The 15,238-nt window shown below is 34.4% G+C and overlaps 1 protein-coding gene across 8 annotated transcripts in view; it reads left to right on the top strand.

The window, feature by feature from the left end:
* syne1b (spectrin repeat containing, nuclear envelope 1b) overlaps window positions 1-15,238 on the top strand; it is a 367,683-nt gene that overhangs the window by 175,744 nt on the left and 176,701 nt on the right. For all 8 annotated transcript variants that reach the window (XM_087289683.1, XM_087289682.1, XM_087289680.1 and 5 more), the window contains 8 exons: window positions 906-1,070; window positions 2,303-2,475; window positions 3,915-4,068; window positions 4,149-4,292; window positions 10,197-10,361; window positions 11,765-12,082; window positions 12,337-12,492; window positions 14,114-14,287. In XM_087289683.1, coding sequence (XP_087145809.1) covers window positions 906-1,070; window positions 2,303-2,475; window positions 3,915-4,068; window positions 4,149-4,292; window positions 10,197-10,361; window positions 11,765-12,082; window positions 12,337-12,492; window positions 14,114-14,287 — 1,449 coding nt within the window. The remainder of the gene's footprint in view (window positions 1-905; window positions 1,071-2,302; window positions 2,476-3,914; window positions 4,069-4,148; window positions 4,293-10,196; window positions 10,362-11,764; window positions 12,083-12,336; window positions 12,493-14,113; window positions 14,288-15,238) is intronic.

The following is a 15,238-nucleotide window of genomic DNA, read 5'->3' as shown; positions in this document are numbered from 1 at the left end:
CAAAACTATCTTTTGAGACATTTTATTGCAAATGTAATTATTTTTTTTCTTTAGGCTCAAGTCTCGTTCATTAACACGGAGGAGACGGGGTTTATGACTTGTACTGCAGCCAGCCCCCAGGGGGCGATCTAATGGCCAGGAGCGTCACTCAAAAGCAGGCGTGTGGCACACTTGGGCGCATTTATTAAATATGGAAAAGATTCGCGCAGCTTCTCGTACCACAGCAAATTCTGTTTTTACTGTTGATATTTGGCGCCACTTAATCAGGAAGTGACGATTTTGTTTGACTTGTTGGATGGAAACGCTGTTTCATTCGCACGTCTTTTATGTGACATTCCAGTTTTGTGCATAAATTTAATTGGCATCTTTCGGTGGAAACATAGTGACTAACCAGACCAACATCTCTAAAATAGTTCTCTTTTTTCACACACAGCCCTTGGGATTTCATTTATAGTATGGTGAAGGACCCTGGAAGCTTAATATAGAGTCATTTAACATATTAGTCATAAATAACCTTCAGAACAAATATTTTTAAATGTTACTTTCACCTTGTATTTAAGTTTCACTTCATAATTTATCTATAATATGCATTTGTTGCACAGAAAAAGGCATATTAACGGCAATGTAAGTTGACATTTTTGCAGCCTACTGTTCCTGTATTTACTAATAAACAAAGAAGAAAATCATCCAAACCCAATACATACATAGACAACATGACTAGAAAAGTGCTGTTGCTTTCCTTTTAACCCATTTAATATTTCTATTAAGATGCTTCCCTTTACTGATCAATTAATTACTATGATGTATGTTATGATTGTGTAGTATGAACCCCTTGTTTTCATTTACAGTCCCTTTATGTCAAAGCAAGTGTGGGTTTATCTCTTTGTTTGGTGTTTTTCCAATAGGAGAAAGCCTCCAGAATTGAGCGTGTGGTGTCTGAGCACCAGCTGTTCTCTCAGGGCCTGAAGGAGCTGCAGAACTGGGTGTCCGACACCAGTCACATGCTGCAAACTTACTGCACTCCCACCGCAGACAAAAACGTGCTGGATAGCAGGATGATCAAACTAGAGGTTAATAATACACATCCGCACAAACTTCCCTGTCGTTTCTGAATTGATAACTGTAAGACTTAAAAATAAAAAAATAAAATGAAACATCGATGCAGAATCACTTTGAAAGGATGATTTGAATCAGTGAGTCATTAACCACAAAATCACACTAAAAGGATGTTTTGAATCAGTGATTTGTTAACTGCTGAATCGCTCTTAATGGTTCATTTGAACCAGTGAGTCGTTAACCACAGAATCGCTCTGAATGTATCATTTTAAATCAGTGAGTCGTTATCCACAGAATCGCTCTGAATGTATCATTTAAATCAGTGAGTCGTTAACCACAGAATCGCTCTGAATGTATCATTTAAATCAGTGAGTCGTTAACCACAGAATCGCTCTGAATGTATCATTTTAAATCAGTGAGTCGTTAACCACAGAATCGCTCTGAATGTATCATTTTAAATCAGTGAGTCGTTAACCACAGAATCGCTCTGAATGTATCATTTTAAATCAGTGAGTCGTTAACCACAGAATCGCTCTGAATGTATCATTTTAAATCAGTGAGTCGTTAACCACAGAATCGCTCTGAATGTATTATTTAAATCAGTGAGTTGTTAACTGCAGAATCGCTCTTAATGGATCATTTGAATCAGTGAGTCAACCACAGAATCACTCTGAAAGGTTCATTTGAATCAGTAAGTCGTTAACCATGGAATCGTTCTGAAAGGTTCATTTGAATCAGTAAGTCGTTATCCTCAGAATTGCTCTGAAAGGACAATTTAAATCAGTGTGTCTTAATTGCAGAATCGCTCTCAAAGGATATTATGAATCAGTGAGTCGTTAACAGCAGAATCACTTTGAAAGGATCTTTTGAATCAGTGAGTTAACTGCAGAATCACACTGAAGGGATATTTTGAATCAGTGAGTTAACCACAGAATCGCTCTGAATGCATCATTTGAATCAGTGAGTCGTTAATTGCAGAATTGCTCTGAATGGATCGTTTGAATCAGTGAGTCGTTAACCACAGAATCACTCTGAAAGGTTCATTTTATTCAGTGAGCTGTTAACTGCAGAATCGTTCTGAAAGGGTCATTTGAATCAGTGAGTTGTTAGCTTCAGAATTGCTCCGAAAGAATCATTTGAATCATTAAATACAGTAGTGAAGTAAACAAGCTCAGTCACTGTCCACCACTGGATGTCACGGCCCTCATTTGCATGTAATGAATCATAAATGACTGTTATTTTCCAGGCTTTACTGACAGCCCGTCAGGAGAAGGAAATCCAACTGAAGATGCTGCTGACCAGAGGAGAGTCTGTCCAAAGGAACACCTCCGCTGATGGGGTCCCGCTCGTCCGCCAGCAAATCGAGGACCTCAAGGACTCCTGGGATGGACTGCTGTCAGCATCTATACAATGCAAAAGGTCTGTGTGGGCTTATTAAAAAAATTCTGAACATTTACTGTATTTGGTTTAAAGAAGACCACAATTAAACAAGTCAAAACGTCATAAGAAAAATTAAAGCCAAGGGTGTTTACAATCTTTTTTAAATGACTATAGCATATTTGCTATAGTAAATATTAATTTATAGTTATTTATAATAAAAAAAATGTATAGCTGAAAGCAATTTATTATTAAGTTTATATTACATTATATTATCTAATCTATCTATCTATCTATCTATCTATCTATCTATCTATCTATCTATCTATCTATCTATCTATCTATCTATCTATCTATCTATCTATCTATCTATCTATCTATCTATCTATCTATCTATCTATCTATCTATCTATCTATCTATCTATCTATCTATCTATCTATCTATCTATCTATATACATCATCTATCTATCCATCCATCACCAAAAAAACCCAATTAAGATTAAAAGTTAGAATTTGTCACACATTTATATTTGTGAAAATAGAGCAGAACGCAATATATTCATGGGTTTATTTTTTTATTTATAGATTATTTAAATATATATTTAATTGTAGACTGGTATTTGTATGTTTATATATAATCTTTTTATAATATAAAAGTATAAAATACAATCTAATATATAATTTGAACGATCACAAGTGAAAGTGGCTTCATCTCATTTCTATTTTCACGTTTTATTTGTAACTAGGTGTATGTAGTACAAAGTTCACATTCATAACAAATAAATGATAACACTGAAATCATTCCAAAACTGGCTTGATCAAAAGACATGTACGCTAGCCATATAAAACCACGTATAGCCAATTCAGGAACCCTATAAACACAAGTTGTAGTAAAACTGTCCTTTGCTGAAATTGAATGATCTGACTTTATTAAAGTAGTATTATTTTAAACATTACCTACTATGCAAAAATCACTTTAAGGGGTTTAAACACAGTTGTGTGTCAACAGTATGTGAATATAACCAGCTTCTAATGGTAAAAATTAATTAATTCCATTTTTTAATAATCACACTTGATAAAAACTGCAGAAACACTTTGATTGACATTCTCTCTTTATACGTGTCATCAGAGGGGGAAAGCCCCGCCCATTAGTGATGATCTCTAGCTCATTATCATAGACATCCCTGAGTGAGAAGCAGCCGTCCACCATTAGATGTTTTACATTGTACCTGTCAAAGACTATTTTTAAAAAAGAGGGCATGGAGCACAATCTCATTTGAATTTAAAGCGACAGTCACCAAAATGACACGATTAAGATTAAAGCCTAAAAGGGTCAGTTTCAAAGAGTTCTAAAACATTATTTGTGTGTTTTGTTTTGAGCGTACAAACTCTGTGGACATCAGACATGTATTGTACATCTTGTAAAAAGGGGCCTAATACAGTTGGTCCCCTTTAAATTAATTGTATTTGGGTTTGACAGTCAACTGGAAGGCGCTCTGTCCCAATGGACCAGTTACCAGGAGGACGTGCGCCAGTTTGTGAGCTGGATGGAAACTGTGGAGGAGACTTTAAGCTCAGCGGATAAACAGTGTTCGGAGATGAGAGACAAAACCACCAATCTGGGCAAAGCCAAAGTACGGCGTTATTGTCAAAACTAAGTCATTATATCCTAGTACTTGTCAGTCCTGTCTCATAAACATTCTCCTCATTTCAGCTGCTCTTAGAAGACGTTTTGAGTCACAACAGCGTCTTGGACGTCATATCCATGAAGGGATCCAACATGGCTGAACACTATGTCACCCAGCTGGAGATTCAGGACTTGCAGGAGCGCTACAATATTGTCAAAGATAAAGCTCAGGTACATATATTTACAGTGCTGGGTGTCAGAGATGTATAAAGTACTAGAGACCCATACTTAAGTAAAAGTACAAGTGCTCTATCAAAAAGTGACTTGAGTAGAAGTAGAAGTGCTCTTTAAGCACCATACTTAAGTGGAAGTACAAAAGTATTCAACATTTTTAGTACTTAAGTATTGCAAGTAGTTTATTTCAAAATTTACTACTCAAGTACTGAAAGTAAAAGTACAAGTATTGTGTAATGTAGTTATTAAAGAAGGCAGTCAAAAGACATCATATTGTTTTGTTTATTTTAAATATCTTTGGGGCACTTGATTAAGCAGAATGAAAAGAAACATGGCTTACGATACTGTTTTTCTCTGTAAATAGTTTCTATGGTACAAGAACTCACATCGTCAGGCTCTTTTACCAGAAAATCACTTCACTGATGAGATAATTCAGCATGTTCATTCATACTCTCTCTCTCTTTTACACACACATACACACACACACACACACGCACACACACACACACACACCTAAATGTACACTCTCACACATTCATACACTCTCACACACAGTTCTCTCACTATCTCTCTCTCTCTCACACACACACACACACACACACACACACACACACACACACACACACACACACACACACACACACACACACACACACACACATTTTTGTGAATTGTGGGGACATTACATAGGTTACAATTGTTTTTATACTCTACAAACTATACTTTTGAATGCTCTAACCCCAAATCCAATCTCTAAACCCAACCCTTACTGGAAATTATGTGTAGTTTTACTTTCTGAAAATAAAAAAAAATATTTAGTGTGATTGAATTTTATACATAATTTCCACATAATTCACCATCTCCTCCTAACATCTGTGTAATACCGATGTTGTTATACATATACATGGGCGCACACACACACAAACACGAAAATACACTCTTTTACACTCTCTCTCTCTCTTACACACACACAGACGCACACACAGGTACAATCACACTGTTTCTCTCTTACATGCATTATTCACTCACACACACTCACACTTTGGTAGTTTTGAAGTTTGATTGGTTAATACCACAATAAACAGGAGTTATGTCTTCTGGAAGCAGTCGTGAAACTAAACTAAACAAGCAAACTAAATCCTGTTGCACTAGTTCGCTTGATTTTGATTTTATTGTAAAAAAAAAGAAAACCAGGAAAGTGTGTATATTACTGTGTTAAAAGAAAATCTAAAATACTTTATGGCTTATGCCTATGGTTTAGTATTAATTTTTTTAATTTTGATTATGTTTTTAATTAAATTGGTCTTGCACTTCATATGTTCTGTAGTATATTTATTAATTCTGGTACTTTTACCATAAACCAACATCTTAACCAGTTGGTAGAGGCTGATATTTTAGAAATTATGGGATGTGTTGAGAAAAAAATGCATTGACTGTGTTAAATAGCGACATTATGAGTTAAGAAATGCAATAAAAAAAATCTATTGCTTTTGTCTTGGTGTGACAGTTATAGGGTTATTTTTAATACAATTTTGTTCTTTAATACAGCAGTCAGATATATGAACTGTACTCTTAATTTGACCTGCTTAAAGAAAGCACTCTTTCTGAATGTATCAAACAAAACTCATGCACAGAAGACAGCATGAGCATTTACAGCTAATAAACTCATGTCAATATTATACCGCCTGCTTTTTGAGCGCTGACAGGCGAGGTCTTATGATGATTGGTTATTGCTGATTATCTTCATCTGCTCAAGAGAAAGGGCTTTAGAAATGAACCGCTGTTCACCCATGGCGGGAAGAATACGCGGTTATCACAGGTAATAGACACAGTGGAGAAAACTTGAACATCAGGCACGCTCGTGTCTGGATGGATTGACAGCTTTAACAGCCAAGAAAAGAGGGAAAGTTACCTTACAAACAGGCCAGCGGGTCAAATGTCCAAAGTGAGAAAGAGAGAGGCAGAGGTGAAGTTTTACAACATTTCTCCCTAATAGTAAATTAGCGGCTCGTGTGCCGCCTTCACTCGCGCCTCCGTCCTCCGCCATAGTATTGCGACATCGCGCATAGGAGATAAATGACGTCATCACGTAATCACCGGTTATGACCTATTACTGAACTGATATCGATCCTTTTGACACCCCTAGTAACGAGTAACGATGCAGCACATAAAAAATCTATCGGAGTAAAAGTATTAAACTCATGGAAAATATGTACTTAAGTAAAAGTGGAAGTAGGAGAAAAAAATAATACTCCAGTAAAGTACAGATACTGCCTTTTAGTACTTAAGTACAGTAGTGAAGTAGTTCTACTTCGTTACTATACATCTCTGCTGGGTGTAATTAATTACAGTTGAAGTCAGAATTATTAGACCTCCTGAATTATTAGCTGAATTATTTTGCATCATAACCCAAGTTTGCAACTAAAGAATATTCAAATTTAACAATTACACATGTTCGGCACTTACAATAAAATTAGAAATTGATCAATATATGGTATATTAAATTTGGTGTCATTAATTTAAAACATTCTGAGTTGTATGTATGTTTAATGTTTTAAAAACTGAAGGTTCCCGTTTGACTCTCAGAATTTCTATTGTCTTTGCATTGAGATTTATAAGGACTTTAAGTAGATTCAAATTTAGTGAGAAATTATTTCATGAAAATATAAGCTACATCTAGTAAAACAGAGTAGTTGTTGTGTACACTCTTATTCACACTCGTACACTAAAAAAAAAAAAAACTGTTGAATGAACATGATTTAATCGTGGCACCCTTTATGCATCTAATCCAATCAAGTAAACCTGAACTGCTTTGAACATGTTGTATGAACACAAAGCACATTTGTAGATAAAACATGGTTTCAATATGTCAGTCTAACTTCTTTGCAACTAATTGACTCAAAATGTTTGTATTGTGTTATTCTAATTAAAATGATTCTAATTTACTTAATGTAACACTAAAGCTTTACTTTAACAAAAGTATGTCTTGTTAAATCAGCTAGTAAATCTCTTGTTCAATGTTGTTGTTTAAATTCATTCATTTTCTTGTCGGCTTAGTCCCTTTATTAATCCGGGGTCGCCACAGCGGAATGAACCGCCAACTTATCCAGCAAGTTTTTTACGGATGCCCTTCCAGCCGCAACCCATCTGGGAAACATTCACAAACACAATTTTTTATACACTATGGACAATTTAGCCTACCCAATTCACCTGTACCACATGTCTTTGGACTGTGGGGGAAACCAGAGCCCCTGGAGGAAACCCACACAAACTCCACACAGAAACACCAACTGAGCCGAGGTTCGAACAAGCGACCCAGCGACCTTCTTGCTGTGAGGCGAACGTGCTACCCACTGCCTCGCCCTGTTGTTTAAATGACATTTTTCTAAATTACAATACTATGAAGCAAGATTTAAAATTAAGTAATTCAACACAAAAAGGACAGAAAATATGTTTTATATATATATATATATATATATATATATATATATATATATATTTTTTTTTTTTTTATTATAGCAGGCACCAATCACATTTAAACAAATTTCTTCTTTAATATTCTGATACAAAATGTTATATAATATCCAAAATTGTTATATGTAATATAAAATGTATAAGAAACATTTAGCCAACAAAATAACCTTGGCTCTTAAGAAAACTGATCCCCAAGCAATACCTGTAGGACGTTAACATCATTTGTTTTACCAATTGAGTTTAAACAGCTTTCTTAACTTTGGTACTCCTATTCAAAATGTAAAAGTATAGAATGTATAGGAAACATATAGCCAACAACATAACATGCATAACATTCAAGCTCTTGGGAAAACCAAGACTGTGCCGAAAACACGCGATGATACTTCTTATTGTTGTTTTCGTATTGTGACATCCAAACGCACTACCGCCACCTACTGATATGCGCGAAGTGACTCTCCAGAGTGAGAGTTGTCGATTTGAAGCGTCTCAGTCTCATTGAATCAACATGTTCTGATCAAATTCATTTGATTATTTCTTGATTCAGTTTCAAATAACATGAATTAATCATTTAACATACGTAAACTTGATTTGTTCTTTTCAATCTGACAAATTTTTATTTTGTAAATCCAATACATGCCTAGTTGATTTTTTTGAGTGTACACTTCGGCCAATTTAGTTTATTCAATTCACCTATTGCACATGTGTTAGGACTGTATGGGAAATCGGAGCACCCAGAGGAAAGCCACACCAACACAGGGAGAACATGCAAACTCCACACAGAAACACCAACTGGTCCAGCCGGGACTTCAACCAGTGACCTTCTTGCTGTGAGGCGACAGTGCTAACCACTGAGCCACCATGTCTCCCTAAAGAATATTATATTTTAACAATTACACATATTTGGCACTTAAAATAAGATAAGAAATGTCTCAATATATGGCCTATATGAAATATGGTGTCATTAATTGGAAACATTTTGAGTTTTATGCATGCTTATTATAAAAAAAAAACACACAAAAAAACTAAAAGTTCCTGTTTGACCCAAATTTATAAAGTTTAATTTCAATTTTTAAAAAGATTTTAGGTAGATTTGAGTCAAGAAATTCAATTACTTATTGAAAAATGTATTTACTTTTGGGACAAAGTAATTTAAATATAATTTTTAAGATGTAATTAGTAAATAATTATTTTTTGTGAGGTAACTTAAATCCCTTATTGGTCACTGTCCAGGTCGCTTGTTTGAAACCTGGTTGACTTTCTTCTATTGAAGAGAAAAGAAGATATTTCAAAGAATGTTGGAAACTGATAACCATTGACTTCGATAGTAATTGTTTTTCCTTAGTATGGATGTCAATGGTTACAGTTTCAACACTCTTCAAAATATCTTTGTCTTTAGTGTTCAACAGCAAAAAGTACTCATGAAGTTTTAAAGCCCCTTAACTATGGCTTTAAAGGGCCATGACACCCCCCACTTTCGGTTAAAGTCTACTTCAGAATTTTTTCAAAAGATGCATGATTAATGGGCGTGGAGCTTCGCGAGCATAGGGCAGGAGTGGGCGTGGCCAGCAGGGGAGAAGGGGAGCAAATAACTGTTGTTGACAGTTAGCTCACAAACTGAGACACAAACCGTGAGGAGACGCATGAGTTTATAGTTTACAACGTTAAAATGCAAAGAAATAAACAGTAATTTAATGCCCTGCTACATTTGTTATTTGTAATTATATATACAGATAACCACATTTTATATCATTATAAAGATAAGTGTGTTTATGTAAACACTATAAATGAGGATTCTCCCTCGATCCCCGGGTCTATTATAGATCTGAATGCAGACTCAGTGGAGCAGGTCTCCTGACCTGTCTATTTTAACCATTAGCCCTGCTGGTAATCTGGAAGATTTAGGCAAACGCAGCAGCACGGCGATGTGTCTGAATGTGAACGAACTCCTAATAAAAGTCAATGTCCGCCATTCTCTAATTCTCGTGCTGCTCTCCCGACAAAAATGCTTGCAGCACACACACAGCTTTGCTGTATGATCGGCCCTGACAAGATCGCGGGGATAAAACATGCAACAAACCCCGTGGATCATGGAAACAAACACATAAGAGTCTTCATGAACGGCTACTGCATCCCGTTGGTCTGTGTCTCTCAGCTTGCTTGAAACTGGCAGGTCTGCCTTCGGAAAGCACGTGCTCTCATGAATAATTAAGCAGCCGGCTCTTCTCATAGGATAAGAAAACTCCGCGATGAATAATAATGAGAATCCGACGCGTCATCATTGCACTTGCAGTTCTGCGCTACGTCGCCGATTTTGACAGGTGCTAACATTGTCTTAACTGATGCTCAACACACACATATCTGTTAATAAAAAAACAAAAGTTCTCCAGGGTGTCCTGAACCTTTAATGCACTCCTGTTTTTCCTCTAGTGTGCGGTTGCTAAAGCGGAGGAGCTGGTTTCGGCTCATCAGGAGTACCAGCACAGCCTGCATGAGTTTAAAGACTGGCTAGAACAGCAGCAGGAGAGACTGAGCTGCTACACACAGCTGGAGGGAGACACCGAGACGCTGGAGGACACACTGCGCAAACTACAGGTCAGAAGACTGATGAAATAAATGGTGTTTATAATGTAACTTTCTTAGACTCAAGGGGCTCTATTTTGACGGTCCATGCGCAGAGCGCAAAACGCAGGGCGCAAACGCTTTCAGGGCATGTCAGGACGCGTTTTTGCTAATTTAAGGACGGTAAATCTGCCTTGCGCCGCGGCGCATGGTCTAAAAGGGTTGAGTTTATTTTCCTAATGAGTTATAGGTGTGTTTTGAGAATAAACCAATTAGAATCTCATCTCCCATTACCTTTAAGAGCCAGCTGCGTCGCGCCAAGAGCGCATTTGCTATTTACAGGACGCAAAGTAAGTCTAAGTGGAAAAAATGAGCATTTCACAAGCAAACAGTTAACAGTTTTTTAACAGAAAACAGTTAAACAGAGCATCTACTGCATGAGAATGAGAGATAATGGATCACTTTCGCTTTCAATCTTGGATAGGGAAACCTTTACGCACAGACATCAATTAGTCTATAAATAATTTATTTCGTTTGTTAAGCGCAAATATATTCGTTTTAAAACTATTTCTAAATTCAGTTCTAATTTCCAGCAAACGAATAAATGAATAATAATAGCAAAATGTGCTCAAAAACATGAGTTATATCCTAAAACACATTCTGTGCCCCATATGGTCTAAAACCTGACATGTGGACAAATCTAAGATTGTTTTTAATAAAACAAATATAAATATGGATATAATAAATAATACTGCTAATAATAATAACATTATACAAAAGCAAATTGTTATGAATGAACTGAAAAAGCCTCCCGAGATGAAGAAGACATAAAAGCAGTGATTTTTCATATTTATGTAGGCTAGAAAATAATATGTTTTGTAATATTTTAATCCTTTATATTCTATATCTATTCTTATTATATACTATATATATCCTTAATCTTTAATTTTTTTCATATGTAAAGATATTTGCCTATTGCTCTCTTGTGTGTATTAAGCAGTGCGCAACTCTGCGCCGGAGTTTAGACCGGGTTAGTTTTGGTCAAATGAAAAATCTATTGTAGTTTCTCAAAATAGCAACGCGCCAGCAGTGCGCCTCAGAACGCCTTCCTTTTTAGAGCAGAACGCCTATGGGCGCACAAATGAGCGCTAATGCATTTGCTATTTAAGCAGCATAGCGCAACGCCTCAAAACGACTCTTGCGCCAAGCTGAAACTACCAAAAGACTATTGCGCCGCGCCTTGCGCCAAACTGCGCCGGGTGTATGATAGGGCCCAAGGTGCTACAACACTAGAAAAAATAAAAGAAGAAAAAATATAAACCATCACAATGACATCATAAGATAAATGACCTAGAAAGCAACACTAAAAAACATTTAACAAACAATCAAGTTTTTAGAGATTTCCTCTACTCAAAGAAATGAATGTGTGTCTCCAGGAGCTGCAGGTTCACTGTACAGAAGGTCAGGCTCTCCTCAACACTCTGCTGGTGAGCAGAGAGCAGGTGATTCCCTGGGGCGTCCCTCAGCTGGAAGACCGCTGTCTGGAAGGCGTCCAGCAGGAGTGGAGCTCGTATCAGAGCCGGCTCACTGACACCAGATCTCAGCTCAACAGCGCTCTGGCTAAACTCCGGCAGATCGAGCAGAAGTTCCAGCGGCTGGACAACTGGCTGAAGGGGATGGAGAGTAAAGGCCAGTTACGTACCGGACGCCGCTCCGACAGAGCAACCAAAGAGGCCCAGCTGCAGCTCCTGAAGGTTTGCAAAGCGTTTATAAATGGTTATGCAATACACAATGCATGATTGTTTCTAATTGTCAAAAATGTTTTATATACATAGTTCTGACAGCATTTCATTGGGTGTTTTCCATCCAGTTTTTATTTATTTTTGTCACATAATTTTGGTTTATTCATGAACATTTAAAACATAAACATGTAACAGTTGTGACAAGATGGCTGGTTCTGCAGAATAAATGTGTTGATGGATTTTGTGATGTTGTGACGCGTGTTTAGGGCTGGCATGAGGAGGTGTTGGTCTACCAGGAGGAGATCGAGGGTCTTAGTGTTTTGGCCCAGCAGGTTTTAGAGGAGACGCCCATCAGCAGCAGAGTCAGCACTCGAGCCACACAGCTGACCTCACGCTATCATGCACTGCTGCTGCATCTGCTGGTAATCTTTATATACATGCGCACACAAGCATATTTACTTAGCTGTTTAATGGAAAACAACACAAACTTACCTTTAAATAGAGCAATTTTACTGCCTCAAGTATACCACCTAATTTTTTCTTTACAATATTTAGTAATGATGGTGAAGAGGATGTTCCCAGAGAATTTGATCTCATTTTGTTAAATTTGTTAGTGAAGGCATAACTAAATATGATTTATTCTTAGCTTGCATCTTGATATTTTTAGCTTTTTAACTATATTGCTTTAGTTTTTAATTGCTTTTTACATTTTTATTTCACTTTTTTTAAAGACATTTTATCATTTATTTTATTTTTATGTTATTTTATTTTATTATTTTATTTTTTATTTTATTTTATTTTATTGAAGATAAGAAAATTTGATTTAATTTATTAAATTTTTTTATTTTACTGAAGGTTAAGGAATTTTCTTTTATTTTTATATTTTATTTATGCTATTTTATTTATTTAATTTTATTTGTATATTTTGTTTTATGTTATTTTATGTTATTTTATTAATTTTAAAAAATTTTATTATTTTATTATTATTTTATTGTATTTATTATTTTTTGCCAAATATTTTTTATTATTTTATTTTATTGTATTTTATTTTATTGAAGGTAAAGGAATTAATTTTAATTTAATTTAATTTAATTTAATTTAATTTAATTTAATTTAATTTAATTTAATTTAATTTTATTTTATTTAATTTAATTTAATTTAATTTTATTTAATTTTATTTAATTTTATTTTATTTAAGGTAAAGGAATTAATTTTATTTTATTTTATTTTATTTTATTTTGTTTTATTTTATTATTTTATTTAATTTAATTTTATTTAATTTTATTTTATTTTTTTGAAGGTTAAGGAATTAATTTAATTTAATTTTATTTAATTTTATTATTTTATTTATTTTTTATTTTATTTTATTTTATTTCATTTTATTTTATTGAAGGTTAAGGAATTGGCCAATACAGATGTTAGTATATTTTGCACCCATATTTATAATTGTATAAAAAAAGTATATATATGGAAATATATAAAGATACCTAAACATCCCAAAAAAACATAGAATAAAAAAAATACCTCAGAAATATTATTATTATATTTATTTATTATTATAATTATTTTCAGATTTTTTCTATGATTAATATATTTTTATTAAGATGCCACTTTTGCCTTCAAAGATGTCTCCTTATAATGAGCTCTGTTTTTAGCTGAAGTTTTGTGACATTTTCAATTCTTATTTTTTTATTAAATATTAGACATATTTATTATTGATTGTTTTACCTGCATATAATTTAGTTAAAATGTAAGTGCCCATTTAATGTTTAATAATATATAAAATAATCCCCCTCCCTCTTCAACAACTTCTTTAATTGGCGTTTACTTGACGCAGGTGCCAAGTCAACCTGTCTTTCAAATAAGATCAATCAATAGCAAACCACAACATTTTCAATTAATTCCCCATAAACAAAATCTAGTCCTTCTCAACATTTGTTTATGTTTGAGAACCCATTTCCCACAAACATGCATTGCAAAAAGGAAGAAAACACAATTGCATCTTCTGCTGAATTGAACTCTTTATGTAATGTGTGTTTGCAGGACACTATTAAGCAGCTAAAGGAGGAAGTGTCCTGCATTGAGGAATCTCAGAGTGTGTTCTGCACCTTCTCTGATTGGTTGAGCACAGCACAGAAGAATTTCAGTAGCGTGACCACCACCAACATTGATGTGGTCGATCGGGCTGCCATGGAGAAGAAGATGAAAAAGCTAGAAGTGAGTTAAATAAGTCACAATATGTCTTATTTTCATAAAAAAATAAATAAATAAATAAATAATAATTAAAAAAAAAAAAAATTATATATATATATATATATATATATATATATATATATAAAGCACTTGAACAGTGTTATATATTGTGCTGACGTATGTAATGTGTATATTATATTTTATAGTATGTAATATTTTATAACAGTGGTTCTCAAACTGTGGTAAGTGTATCACCAGTGGTACGCAGGCTTTCTTCTAGTGGTACGCGGAGGAATCGGTGCATAATTACAGTAAATAATTTCTAATTTCCTTCCCATATTTGTAACAGTTGTTGGGCATATCCCATATTTTTATATCCCAATGTTGACAGGTATAGTTTGATCACTTGCTTTTATGACACACAAAGTCTACTCCAACGAAGCAGATCTAATTTCTAATATAAAAATATGTAAATCCAACTCATATATTTTAAATACAAGTTAATGTTTAGATTTCAAAGATATACATATAAGTCATATGTACATGCAACATATATTTAAAAATGTATCAAAAACAGTTTGTATATGAATATGATGACATGTAGCTTATATTTATGAGGTTCAAGGAACATTTCCAGGTTTTGATGAATAGGCTAATTTTGATAATCATAAGTCCAGCAGTTTTCTTTTTACTTCTTAAGAACAGAATTTTAATTAACTTTTAAAAACACATTTTAATTTAAACATTGATGTTTTATTAATATTTTTACCTGTAAACAGTACAGTGTTAATGTTCAAACTATTTATAATGTTTAAAGTGGCTGACAATAATAAACAATGTTAATAAGAAGAATTAATCTGCCACGTTTTTGAACTGTGCAGTGCTGTAACTGCCTAATTACGCTACTGTATTTCAATACTGATCATTATGGTGGTGCTTGGAGAGACTCTTTTTTTCTGAGGTGGTACTTGGTGA

Source organism: Danio rerio, chromosome 17, assembly GCF_052040795.2.
Source record: "Danio rerio strain M-AB ecotype USA chromosome 17, GRCz13ab, whole genome shotgun sequence".
NCBI lineage: Eukaryota > Metazoa > Chordata > Actinopteri > Cypriniformes > Danionidae > Danio > Danio rerio.
This window is presented reverse-complemented; position numbering and strand designations above follow the sequence as displayed.